The sequence below is a fragment of the Hyaena hyaena genome, unplaced genomic scaffold (genome assembly GCF_003009895.1).
Source record: "Hyaena hyaena isolate Hyena2069 unplaced genomic scaffold, ASM300989v1 scaffold_106, whole genome shotgun sequence".
NCBI classification, from domain to species: domain Eukaryota; kingdom Metazoa; phylum Chordata; class Mammalia; order Carnivora; family Hyaenidae; genus Hyaena; species Hyaena hyaena.
Window position 1 is genome coordinate 516,962 of NW_024080738.1, and position 13,277 is coordinate 530,238.

Below are 13,277 nucleotides of genomic sequence, written 5' to 3' on the forward strand. Positions count from 1 at the left end.
AGTACCACGTGTTTCTATGCCAGAAACATCACACCCAACACTGACTCCTATCTCTTCCCTTCCCTGTCTTCTCCGTGATGAAAATCCTGCTGATCCCCACTTGTGCTGCCTTAATTCAGGCCTTTACTATCACTCACCTGCACCGTGATTGGCTTTGAGGCTGCCCCCCTCTACTGCAGCCAAAATCCTATTCATTAAACTAATCATGAAACTTCCCCTATAATGAGAACAAAAAGCCACACCTCAGGGAATCCTCCCCTGAGCCTCACCCTCTGTGCCCAGCGTCACCTGGCACCACTCTGCCATGGACTCCCATGTTCCACGGACAGTGCTCTACGGTATTTATCTTGAGGTTGCCTCACCTTTGCTCCTATAATCCCATTCTCCCAAAGTACCTTTCCCTTCTTTTTTTTTCTGAAATAAAGTCTCAAGGTTTAACTCAAGTGCCATATACTTGATATATACAAAGCCTCACAGTCCCTGCCCCCTGTCTCTTCCTTTCTGACATCTATTTATCATTAATTTCCCTGGCATCTCTATTTCCACACCTTTGTAATGGAAAAAGTATGGATTTTGGAGTTAGATAGACTTCTGATGAGTTTTCAGCTCTTTTACTCATAAACTGGAGTGAACGTAGATTAGTCAGCTGTTTTGGATAATAACACCTCGCTCATAGAAAGTTCAGAGAATTAAATGAAATGGCACGTATAAAAATGTCTAACACAGATCCTGGCACAATAATTGCTCTTTAATGCACATTAGTTTCCTCTCCTTTGGCTACCACTGCCCCGGTGAAATTATTCTGTGTATACCTGTCAAACCCACAAGACCAGGAACTCCTTGGGTCCTCACAACCTGGCAGCACCCTGGCATTGAGTTTACCACGCATGTCTGGGGGTGAACACGCACCCATCGCAAATGGAAAGTGAGTTCAGAGTAAACATGACATCCTTTCCTCCAGAAATGGCGTGCCCTCCCAGAATGGTCTTCAGAGGCACCCCGTGATTTAGCTAATGTGTGGGTGTATTTTTTCCAGTTAGAGTAACAAACCCTATTCGTGGTCACTAACAAAAAGGCCAGTCTCAGGCCATGGCTTTCAGGTCCTAGAGAATGTGCTGTAGGTGGGTGTCATTGACAGGCACTTTTATTTAATCCACATTTCACTCTGGTATTACTTTTATTATTCTTAATGTTGGGAGAAGAAAACTGAGGACGTGCAGCTTAAGTAACCAGCCCAAGATCATGTTGCTAACAAGGGACAGAGCCAGAATTCAAACCCAGATCTGTCTGGTTTCGGAGCCTGTGCCCTGGACCACAGAGGCCCCCACGAAGGGGAGGGAGTGCTTTACCTGCGGCGACCTTTTTGCCCTCCTTCAGCTGATTGGCCACATGTTCCGGCAGCATGGCATAAAGCAAGGTCTCTGTTTTCTTCTTTTCTATGGCCAAGTGCTTGGAGAGGACCCGCAGCTCCTCCTTCTTCCTCTCCAGCTGGCTGGACAGCTCGATCTCAGCCAGCCGCTGCTGATTCAGGAGCACGAGGTCCCGGGTGGTGTCGTGCGGGGCGATGTCAGACAGGTGCATCCTGTGCTCCTCCATCTCTCGCAGGCTGCGGACCTTCGGGGAGCACAAGTATATCATGCACCGCACGGACTCCATCCAGATCATCTGGCCTTCCCGTAACAGAGAGAAGTGACAACATAGCACGTCACCAGATCAGCACCCGCACAATATGCCCTTGTATCCACTGCACAGTCTCACCCCTTCCCTTTTAGCCAACTTTGAGAGCCGTCTGTCTATACATCCTGTCTCCACTTACCCATCTTCTCTGGCTCACAGCGCCTATTTTACTTGGAAGTGGCCCCATCTATGGCCTCCAGACTACCTACTCCAATACGGGTCTGCTTCTCTCTCCCTTGCTGAGGCCTTCTGCTGTAGGATGGTGTGCAGAGCTCCCTCCCTGAAACCTCACTTTCAGGAACTTCCCTGACACTTCTTTCAATTTTTCCCCTTAGATTATTTTGCTCATTCCTTCAGTGCTGGTGTTCCCTGGGGCTCTGTCTTGGTATTCTCTCTTAGTATCCCACAATTGCATCCTACACCATGCTGACAATGAATCTGAATTTCCAGAGAAACCTTGCTTCCTGGACTCAAGATCCTGGACTCCTTAAAAACAGATCTGTTTATTATTTTATTAAAAAGTGGTACACATGCATTGCAGAAAATGAAAACTGCTGAAGATGATAATAAATATCACCCATAGGGGGCGCCTAGGTGGCTCAATTAGTTAGGTGTCCGATTTTGGCTCAGGTCATGATCTCACAGTTCCTGGGTTCAAGCCCCGCAGCGGACTCTGTGCTGACAGCTAGCTCAGAGCCTGGAACCTGCTTCAGATTCCCTGTCTCCCTCTCTCTCTGCCCCTCTGCCACTCACACTCTGTCTTTCAGAAATAAATAAACATTAAAAAATATTTAAAAATAAAATAAATAAATAAATAAAAGTCACCCATAGAGGAGCCTGGGTGGCTCAGTCGGTTAAGTGCCAGACTTCTGCTCAGGTCAAGATCTTGTGGTTCGTGGGTTTGAGCCCCAGATCGGGCTCTGTGCTGACAGCTCAGAGAGCCTAGGGCCTGCTTCGGATTCTGTGTTTCCCTCTCTCCCTCTCTCCCCTCCCCCCACTCATACTCTGTCTCTCTCTCTCTCTCTCAAAAATAAACTTTAAAAATATTTTAATTAAAACTTTTTTTTAAATCACTCATAATCACACCACTCAGATAATTACTAAAAAATGGGGTTATCTGCCATCTTTTTTCTGGAATCTGAATTTTTTCACTTAAAATTTATAATAGATATATCCTTCCATGGCATAAATGTAGATTACATTGTACTTTTTGGCTATATTGATTATACTGTATTTTATTTAAGCAGTTAGCTAGCATTGATTATATTATGCCCCTTTTTTCAGCCTATAAACAGCATTGCAATGACCAAGCTTAAGGTAAGTCATTGTGTATAATAGTGACTATTTTGTTAAGGATATAATCTTAGAAATGGAATTACTAAGGCAAAGAATATGCTCATTTTTTAAAAAAATTTTTAATGTTTATTTATCCTTGAGAGAGTGGAAGAGACAGAGAATGAGCAGGGAAGGAGCAGAGCGAGAGAGGGACACAGAATCTGAAACAGGCTTCAGGCTCCAAGCTGTCAGCACAGAGCCCGACACGGGGCTCGAACCCACGAACCGTGAGATCATGACCTGAGCCGAGGTTGGATGCTCAACCGACTGAGCCACCCAGGCGCCCTGAATATGCTCATTTTTAAATGTTTTTGATGCATATTGCTAAAATGCCCTCGAAAAGGATTGTGACAATTTATACTCCCATCAACAGTGATTTTTTTTAAATTGCCTATTAATACTGATACATGGAAGTCTGCAAGTGAACTCACCTTCAAGCTCCCCTGCAAATCTTCTGTTTAATTACTTCATCACACATGTACTTAGTCCCTACTGTGAGCCAGGCACACTGTTTTAGGCATGGAGGATACAGCAGTGACCCAAACGGGCAAAGTCCCTGCCTCGAAGGAGTTCATATCATGTCTTTTCTCAGTTAATCACACCTTCATCACCCAGGTACAGGGGCAAAAACGCTGATCGTTTTCCTAAATATTTTCTTTCTTTTTCAATGCCTGTATCCAGTCTCCAACTTCCGCCTTAATTATCTCCTGAATCTGTTCCTTTGTCACCACCCCTGGCCGTGGCTTGCTACACTCAGTGCTTTAAAGCTCCTCACTAGGGGCACCTGGTGGCTCAGTCAGTTAAGCGTCTGACTCAGGCCATGATCTCCTAGTTTGTGAATTCAAGGCCCGCGTCCGGCTTTCTCTCTGCTGTCAGCATAGAGCCCGCTTCAGAGCCTCTGTCCCCTTCTCTCTCCCACTCTCCTGCTTGCGTGTGCTCTCACTCGCTCTCTCAAAAATAAAAATAAACATTTAAGGCTTCTCACTAGTTCTCCAGTGGCAGCCTCCAACTTTTCTGAGGAAATCGGAAAACTGCCTGGTCCCTTTCTGAGCAATCTCCCAAAGGGCAGAGAACAATGGGAAAGGATGAGTTACTTACCTCGCAGTTTGAGTGCGGGTTGACTTTTCCATGCCTCGGGCATTCTTTCTCTTCGTGCCTTCAGGACAAACTGACTGTTGATAAATTTGCAGATGCTGAAAATGTTGAAGGTAACTTGGGGATGAACGATGGAGAAATACTCATCTATTCGAATCTTCTGGGTTTGGAGTCCTGGTACATACTTCTGAATATTCACTCCAGCTTGCTTGACCCTCAGCTATCCACAGAGGACAGGTGTGAGACCGGGGACAGAAAGCAGCCTGCCCCATGAACTTACCTTTGCAAACATCATCCTGCATGCTTTGCGACTCACTAAAAGGGATCAGTAATGGTGAGACACCATAGAAGTAATGAATATTATTTAAAAATCAAATCTGCAGCTAATCTCTGAAAGAGGAAAGGATAGTGTGGGGTGCTCGAAAGCGTTATCATTGACTAATGAGAAACAGAGGTTAAATGTTTCATTTGGATTAACAGTTCTTCCCTAGCTTTGTGGGACTTCTCAGAATTCATTAATAAAGAAACTAGCCACTTCTGTAACTTAGATTTGACACCCAGGCCCAGGTGAAGGCATTCATCATGGAGGCGGGGAGACATTTTTTACTGCTGTTTCCAGGGAACACACAGAAGAAAGAAGCAAAGTGTAGATAAAATATCCCATGCCTGCAAAAGCTGTCCAGAAATACATAACTTCACTAACCACAGGCACTCTGTCAGGCTGCAGAAATCAACTTCACATTATGAAATAACTATCATCAAATTTTATGTTATTCTCTGCCGAAAACTTAAAAAGAAAAAGAGGTTTTAAAAGGACATCAGGGGCACCTGGGTGACTCAGTCAGTTAAACATCTGACTCTTGATTTCAGCTCAGGTCATGATCTCACAGTTTGTGAGATTGAGCCCCAAGTCTGGCTCCGTGTTGACAGTGCAGAGCCTGGTTGGGATCTCTCTCTCTCTCTCTCTCTCTCTCTCTCTCAAAAATAAAAAAGTAAAAAAAAAAAAAAAGTAAACCAGAATTTAAAACATTATAATAGTAATAATAATATCCTCATGTTATTGGAGGAAAGCCAAAGTATATTACTTTATAATTCCCTAGTTATTGAGATCATGACCTGAGCCAAAATCAAGAGTCAGACTCTTAACGGACTGAGCTACCCAGGTGCCCCTCCCTAATTGTTTCTTATAAGAGTATTGGATTTCTTTAGTTAGATCAATTCTTTGCAACCAAAGATTACCCTCAAATGAGTAAATTTCTTAGAATCTGTATCCAGCAGTCAACTGGTAGGTGATCATTCAAACACATCTCCACATTCAAATAAATAGCAGAGAAAATCACAATTACCTGAAGCCATTTTAACTGATTTTTTGACCAAATTGATTTTGCCTAATTGCCTTTGAAATGAGCTCATAATCACTTCAGTTGATCTATATTTCACCCCAGGAAATTGATAACAACCAAACATTTGCCATCAGTGGTCATCCTCACAGCTCCCACGGGACAGTGGCATGAGTTGGCACAGACTTCTCCCCTGCCTTCCAGATGCAGAGAGAGAACCCTAGTGGGACCGAGACATCCACAGAGGCCACTAGGATGGCGAGCGGAGGGGGTCACGTCTAGAATTCCACCCTGCCATTACTGACCGCATTCTTTCTTCTCTTGGTGTCCCATCATTTTTCTCTAATGACAAACCTTCCCATGCACTCATCAGTGCAGACCCTTGGTGCTGCTGCCTCCCCACCGCCCCGCCCCCCCACCCCCCATGTCTATAGAGAAGACCCTGCACTCTGGTTTCTGTAGGATGCCACAGTGAAAAGGAAGTCAATGGTCATGCCAGGCTAAATCCTTATCTCGCAAACTCTGGAGACAACTCAGGGACTTGAAAGTCCCCACCAGCCGTGAAAGACTATACAACACGCTCCCTTTCCAGTTTATCCCCAGTCCAAGCTACAGAAGGAAAGGGCCCCTTACTGATTCATCAAATACAATGTGGAAAGGAAAAGCATTGCAGAACGTCTTCTGTTCAATCCAGAGCCGCTCGGGGTAAACTGGCACAAAGGTGTTCACGAGATGCCCTGGATGTAGGAAAGGAGAGTCCTGTTCAGAGGCTGCTCACACCACCAACCTGGTGCAGAGCAGAGCTTGGGAGGGTGTCTTAAATGTTTTGTGGCCACAGAGCAGTCCCCACTCTCTATCTCAGGCCCCCTCGGCGTCTCCAGATGGCCACAGCGATTCTTCCAAATTAAAACAAATAGAAAACTTGCTACTGGGTTGAGAAGCAGCCTTCCCCCCCCCCCCCCCCCCCCCCCCCCCCCCCCCCCCCCCCCCCCAAGCCCCTGCCAAGTTTCTGCCCGCTGCTGAAGAGTCTCCGGGCCAATTGAGTACGTCTCGCCAGGAAAACAGAGCCGGCATTGAAACGGTGACAGCCAGACAATGAGCTAGCAGAGCAGAGCGTGTGTGCCCAGCCCAGCGTCAGGGACATTTGCCATGGAGCGTTTTAGACTGACAGTTTTGGGTGGCACATGAAAATTTAACCAACAGCCCTATTTGGCAGGGGGTAGAGATTCGAAATGGAGCCTTTTTGATATGAAAATCTCCCAGACAAAGGATGTCAATTGCATGTTTGACTCGCTTGCCATGGCTTGAGGGACTCAAAATGCAGCCTTTTGAGCCCTGCAGACCTCCTCTCCGATGCATGTCACCGTGACCCACAGGGCATGATGGGGAGGGCTCTAGCTCCTGGCTCCAGGAGGGGCAGGGCTCTCGTGCTGGCTCAGCCATTAGGTGCTGATCATGAGATGGGCTCAGTGTCAACAAGGGCACCTTGAGAGCCTGATGCCTTCATTTTTCACATGGAGGATGGAGGCCCTTGCTCAAGGCCATACAGCTCCTCAGGGACAGAGCCAGCAATCTGCTTTCTTGGCTCCTAATCCAGCATCCTTTGCGCTACTGGATACTGTGGTCATTAACCACAGACTTCCAGGCCTGAAATGCATCCCAGTCCAGAAGACCTGGGAAGCTGGAGAAAATTCATGTTCTTGAGAATATATCAGTGTTCATTCCTCCTTCCTTTCAACACAGTTACCAGCTGGGACAGATTCCCCTCCTCTCTCCAGTGACTGTCCCTGATTACTGGGGACACTGTGTCTCTGTGCCACCCAGCACAAATACAAGGGGCAAAGGAAGGCAAGTTAGAATCTGATGTTTTATTTATTTTTTAATGTTTTATTTATTTCTGAGAGCGAGAGAGAGAGCATGAGCAGGGGAGGGTCAGAGAGAGGGAGACACAGAATCCGAAACAGACTCTAGGCTCTGAGCTAGCTGTCAGCACAGAGCCTGACGTGGGGCTCGAACCCACGAACCGTGAGATCATGACCTGAGCCGAAGTCGGACGTTTAACTGACTGAGCCACCCAGGTGCCCCTAGAATCTGATGTTTTAAAGTGTAAGATCATGCCTGCCAAATCTAAGCTCTGCAGAAATCAGTGACATCATAATCATAGAAGACTTGCCCAGTTGTATGCACCAAGCAAGGATTCTGCTCTGAGAGCCAAGGTCGGGAAAACAGCCCACTCACCTTTTCCAAACATGACTATACTTCTCACAACTTCCCAGTGGGATTTCTTCACAGGGCAAACAGAGACACTCAAATATTTCTCTTTCATCCTCAGGGAAGCTGCCTCCAGGGCCTACAGACAGCAGGGAGAGAAGCATGTGTGTCTGATCATGTGACTGGTCATGTGACTGGAGACACACAAGCCCCTTCTACTATAATTGGGACCAGAGGAACAGCAAGGCCTTGCAAGGTCACTTTTAGCGAGACATTGTTATCCCCACGATTTTTATCTAATTAATCCTCATGGTGTTTCTCTGCCAAAGGCAGCAAGAACTTTTTTGCAAATCTCAAGACAGGGCTGGCAGAAAAATTACACATGAACATCTTGTCTTCTTGTGGTTGAAGGTTCTGTAGCAAACAGACTCTGAGGTGGGCTTTGAATGCTCTAAGATATAAACACCGTGTGCTCCAGAAATCACAGAATTATCTGGATATTTTTTATGCTATGTGGACAGAGAGCTGTGTACCTAATATATGTAGTACCGAAATAGATGTGCACTCCACAAAGTGCAACTAAGCCAATCCCAGGATGGCGAATTGACTCAAGACCCCTAACTGGCCCCAGCTATGGAAGTGAGCACTAAGAACTTTAGAAGGTCAATTTATTTTAGAAGGATTGCAAAATAAGCCACCAAATCCAAATCTTCAGCCTTTGTATTGGTGTTTTCAGAGGTGAAAATGTTCCAGGCTAAGGTTCATCCCAGAATACTTCCCAATGTTTATCCAAGTTTTCTTAACCCAGAGGTTCTCAGTGAGGAATGATTTCTGTCCCCTACCCCTGCCCTGGGGACACTTGGCAATGCCTGGAGACATTTTTGATTGCCACAGCTGAATGAGTGGGGAGCAGAGTGCTGCTTGCATCTAGTGGGTAGACTAAGCATGTGGCTACACATCCACAGGGCAGCCCATCATCACAAAGAATGATCTGGTCCCAAATGCCAATAATGGAGAGATTGAGAAACTCTGCCTTCAATCCACTATCAGAAGGTACATTTGGTTCTGTCCTTTGCATAGATTGTTCTAAGACTGGTAAATCCACTAGGAGGATCTGGGCTTTCTGAAGACATAGCAAACCCAGTACCTCTTGGTCTCTCTGGATGTCCTGATTGCCTTGTAACCTGTTTGGCTTTGCCCTTCCCCGCTGTCTGTGAGACTTCTGCACAACCAGAAACACAACATGCTCTTTCTTTCCTGTCCGCTCCTCTTCCTTATTCATGCTGAGGATATCCATGGTCACATCAACGTCAAAGAAGTCTTTAGCCACGGCCTCAATGATACCTGCAGCAGGAAGACACCTAGTGTGAGGGATGGCAAGAGGCAGCCAAAGTCATAAAATAATCAAGTTACACAACTTCTGATGAACATTCTAGGGTTCACCAAGTCCAGGCCCTGCCTCAAGACAGGCAGCATATGATAGATTAACAAAATTCAAAAATAAAATAACCTACAGGTAGAGGTTTAAGTTGTACATGTCTGGATACCAAATATATCCCTGCCACTCTAATTTCTAGTTCAGCATCTATTCATTTATTTCAAGAAGGCATTTAACTCACTAAACAAGCAAACTCGAGAGATAATGTAAACAAAATTTAGTTGTAAAAGCATTAAGGGTCATGTTTTTAAAAAGAGGTCCTCCCGAAATCTGTCCCAGGGTTATAATATAAAAATGGGAAAAGCACGGATGAAGATATTCACCACAGCGCTGGTTACAATAGCCAAGGAGTAGCATCAACTACCAATTCAACAGTGGGGGCCTAGTTAATTACCATATGAAATAGCATTCAGCCATTGAAGATGGATTTTAAAGGCCATGTAAAAACATGGAGGGATTCTTTCTCCATAATGCTGAGTACCCGAGAAAGGTTGATACAAAATAATATATGCAGAATTATCATAACTATGCAAATACCTAATTTAAAATGTTAAAAATGGAAATGATTCCTTCTTTCGGCAGTTCGGGAACTTATCTTAAAGGCCCAAAGACTTTGGGAGTAATGGTCAAGACAGCAAAGAATCAGATTATGGAGGGCTGCGCAGGCTATTAGCCGTCCTGGAGAACTGTTGAGGGGACCATTCCCCAGGAGCCCTGGAAGTTGTGGGACTGGTTAAGACGTCCCATACCTGGTACGATGTGGCACAGACCGCTCCTATCAGAGTAGTAATGGAGAAGCATTCGCCCGTCCGCTCCTCTCTCCACGCGGAATGATGGTGCGTTCATCTCCTACCCAAAAGACAAGACATGTTTCTCCCGGTAAACCCAGGTTGTTTAAATTAGGCTCTGAGACTTTGTGAAACAACAGGGCTTACCCATGACAGCACATAGAATTATACCCCCAAGCACATAAAATCCACTATGGCTTTGGCCATGGTATGTCAGGAATTTGATATTTTCCCTAATTCCCTAACCCACCCTAGATGGCAAGTATTATCTCCCTTTTAAAGAGAAGAAACAGGTTCAGTGAGGTCCAGGATAAAGTAACTGAGGAACAATGTTTGGACCCCGCTTGAGCCTTTCTACTACACGTGCCGCTTCTGCCCGCACTCCAAGGCGGGACCAGCGGCTGTGCTTGGCCTGGGATCAAGGGACCGCAGGCGTCTTCACCCTCAGGAAGATCAGAAGCTCAGAGCAATTTGGAGAGGAGTTCATTTCTCATCCCAGATATAGAATGCCCTCTGCAGTATAAAGTTACACATTCAGAAAATCAAGGTACGTCAGGGGCGCCTGGGTGGCTCCGTCGGTTAAGCATCCCTCTTCGGCTCAGGTCATGATCTCACAGTTCGTGGGTTCGAGCCCTGCGTCAGGCTCTGTGCTGACAGTTTGCTCAGAGTCTGGAGCCTGCTTCCGATTCTGTCTCCCTCTCTCTCTGACCCTCCCTGCTCACGCTCTCATTCTCTCCCCACTCTCAGAAATAAATAAAAAACATTAAAAAAATCAAAATACATCAGAAGAGATCCTGTGTCTCCAGGAATAAACGTTGACATTTAAGTATGCACTGTCTCATGGTAGATGTATGTCAGGAACTAAGGATGAAGACTTTGCCTGCAGGAGTCCCCGAGAGAAACAACTTTCTCCCCATCCTGATGAGTAGGTACCTGAGTACCCCGGCTGACAGCTGTGGTTTGAGTGAGGGAAGAGATTCCAGAGGTGGGCTCTTACCAAGATCTTTGCTTCCTTCTATGGTGGGAGGGTTTCCACTTAAAATGAGTTTATTTTTTTAAAAAAATGGTTATCTTTCAAAAGCATATACATAGAGAAAGTATATGTATGTATGCGTGTTGACATCTTGGTTAAATCTTAAAAGGATTTGAGGCGGCACATATAAAAAGTATGGAATAAGACAGGAAATTAAGGCTATTTCAAAAACTTACATCAAACTTTATACAGTGGATAACAGAAAAGAAAAACAAAACAAAACAAAACAAGAGTCCAGAAGGGCTAAAATGAAAATTCATATGTTCTTGCTACCAACTCTGACCTCACTCCCCACCCCCAGCTGAGGCCTCTTCCCTGATAGGGTCTTATGAAAGTAGAGAATCAGGGCAAAGGGAAAATAATGGGAAACAGACCAGAGCTTGGTCTTAGGAGACAGATGCGTAGGGTTGTGGCCGGGCTCAGCCACCACAACCCAGCAACTTGGGGCAAGTATTTGGCCATTCTGAACCTGTTCGCTCATCTGTATCGTGAGAAAAAAAATTAGAGTACCTAATCTTAGCGGTGTAAGGAGGATAATTAAATGTTTATCAATTACTTAGCCCCACACCTGCTTTATAATTAGCACCCAGTGTAAGTTAGCTAAAAAATTTAAAAAAGGATTAAAGGCACAGCTATAATCAGAAATGTATGCCTTAAGGCACTGGCAAATTAGTAGAGGCAGACATAAAAAAAGTCAGCATTACCTTATTTTATTTTTGCCTAAAGAGACATAACCTTCCATCCAGTGTAAAACACTGTGTATCTGCACCGGACATCATTGCATGCATTTATTACAGCTTGCATATTATAACATGGGAGCTTTTTATTCATCTCATTATGTGCAAAATGTCCTCTTCTTTAGCATGGGTTTTGGCACGTGAAGGAATGACCGATGACTGCCCCAGAGGAAAGGTGGTAGGAGCGGATGTGCAAACAACAGTCTGGGACGTCAGACTCTCAGTCCCATTTACACTCACCCATAAGAGTGGCGGTAATATGGTGAGTACAGATTCTGAGCACATCCATGCACTAACATGAATGGAAGAGTATTAACTTTTTCTAGAACTGTGACTTGAAATATTAGCCAAATTTTCAGATAAAAGATGTCATATTAAAGAATCTTACGGAAGATTCTGGAAGGAGCCTAATTGTACTTCTTTGTATCCTAACAGCAGTGCTTTAGCTAAGAAATTTGAAAGGAAGTTGCCATATAAATTATTGTAGTTTTTAAACCAGCCATGTTGAACAGAGAGAAAAGGGAAAAGAAGGAAGTTATTATGATTTGTGAAATGCCTTCTCTAGACTGATTATGATCCTTGAGACTTCCATGGGTGATCTCTTCTAATTCACATGATATATGAGACAGGGTTTTTTTCCTATTTATTCCTCTTCGTCTCTGTGTTTGCCCAATGCCTAAAAACGGGCTTATTACAGAGTAAATGCTCAATATGTATTCCTGAAGTGAATAAAGTGAAAAAATCGAGGGCCAGAGAGGGCAAATAACTTGTACAGGGTCACACAGCTAGTAAACTGCAGAGCTGGTCAGGCAGCACAGTAGGTGCATCTGACCCCGTGTCCAGGGCTCTTTCTATTCTCTCTGTCCTTGTGTAGTTCACTTTATTAACAACAGGACAGACCCACATACTCATCCCACTTGAAGTCAGATAAAGTTTTTCTTATGCCTCATGTGAAAAATGGAGAAAATAATCGTTTTCCCATTGAACACATATAAAGGTGCATGATGGTTGATGAGCCACTTTAGCGCATCTAATCCCATTTTATCTTCATGACAACCCTTCAACGGTGGTTATGAGCATTAAATATAAAAATAGTGGAGAAAGAGCCTGGTAAACTATAAAGGGCCCTAAGGGTGCCCAGGTGGCTCAGTCAGTTAAGTGTCTGACTTTAGCTCAGGTCATGATCTCATAGGCTGTGGGTTCGAGCCCCACATCAGGCTCTGTGCTGACAGCTGAAAGCCTGGAGCCTGCTTCAGATTCTGTTCTCCCTCTCTCTCTGCCCCTCCCCCACTCACACTATCTCTTCCTCTCTCTCTCTCAAAAATAAATATTAAATTTTTTAACTAGAAAGGGCCCTAAAAATAAATATAAACAATTTATATAAAATAATAAACTATTATTTAAAAATATGTAAATGCCTATTTGCCTTTTTAATAAGGCTTTTTCTTTTCAGAAAAAGAAAAGGAAGTCTAGGCGTTTAATATTTTCAACGAAGTCTACAAAAAAGAAAACCAAGGAATGAATTCCAGAAGGATATATCCCAATAGGGAAATTAGTTTCTTAACACCTCAGGCGATCACCCTGCGGGCTAATCAGCATTGGATGGTTTCCGACTCTGGCTCT

The 13,277-nt window shown here is 44.6% G+C and overlaps 1 protein-coding gene across 1 annotated transcript in view; it reads right to left on the minus strand.

Annotated features, from left to right (window-relative positions):
- LOC120234311 (guanylate cyclase soluble subunit beta-2-like) overlaps positions 1-13,277 on the minus strand; it is an 81,854-nt gene that overhangs the window by 24,154 nt on the left and 44,423 nt on the right. The window contains exons 5-10 of the mRNA XM_039236114.1: positions 9,846-9,945; positions 8,806-9,002; positions 7,686-7,797; positions 6,081-6,184; positions 4,111-4,327; positions 1,350-1,670 (exon numbers count right to left, since the gene is read on the minus strand). Of these exons, the coding sequence (XP_039092045.1) occupies positions 1,350-1,670; positions 4,111-4,327; positions 6,081-6,184; positions 7,686-7,797; positions 8,806-9,002; positions 9,846-9,945 (1,051 nt within the window). The remainder of the gene's footprint in view (positions 1-1,349; positions 1,671-4,110; positions 4,328-6,080; positions 6,185-7,685; positions 7,798-8,805; positions 9,003-9,845; positions 9,946-13,277) is intronic.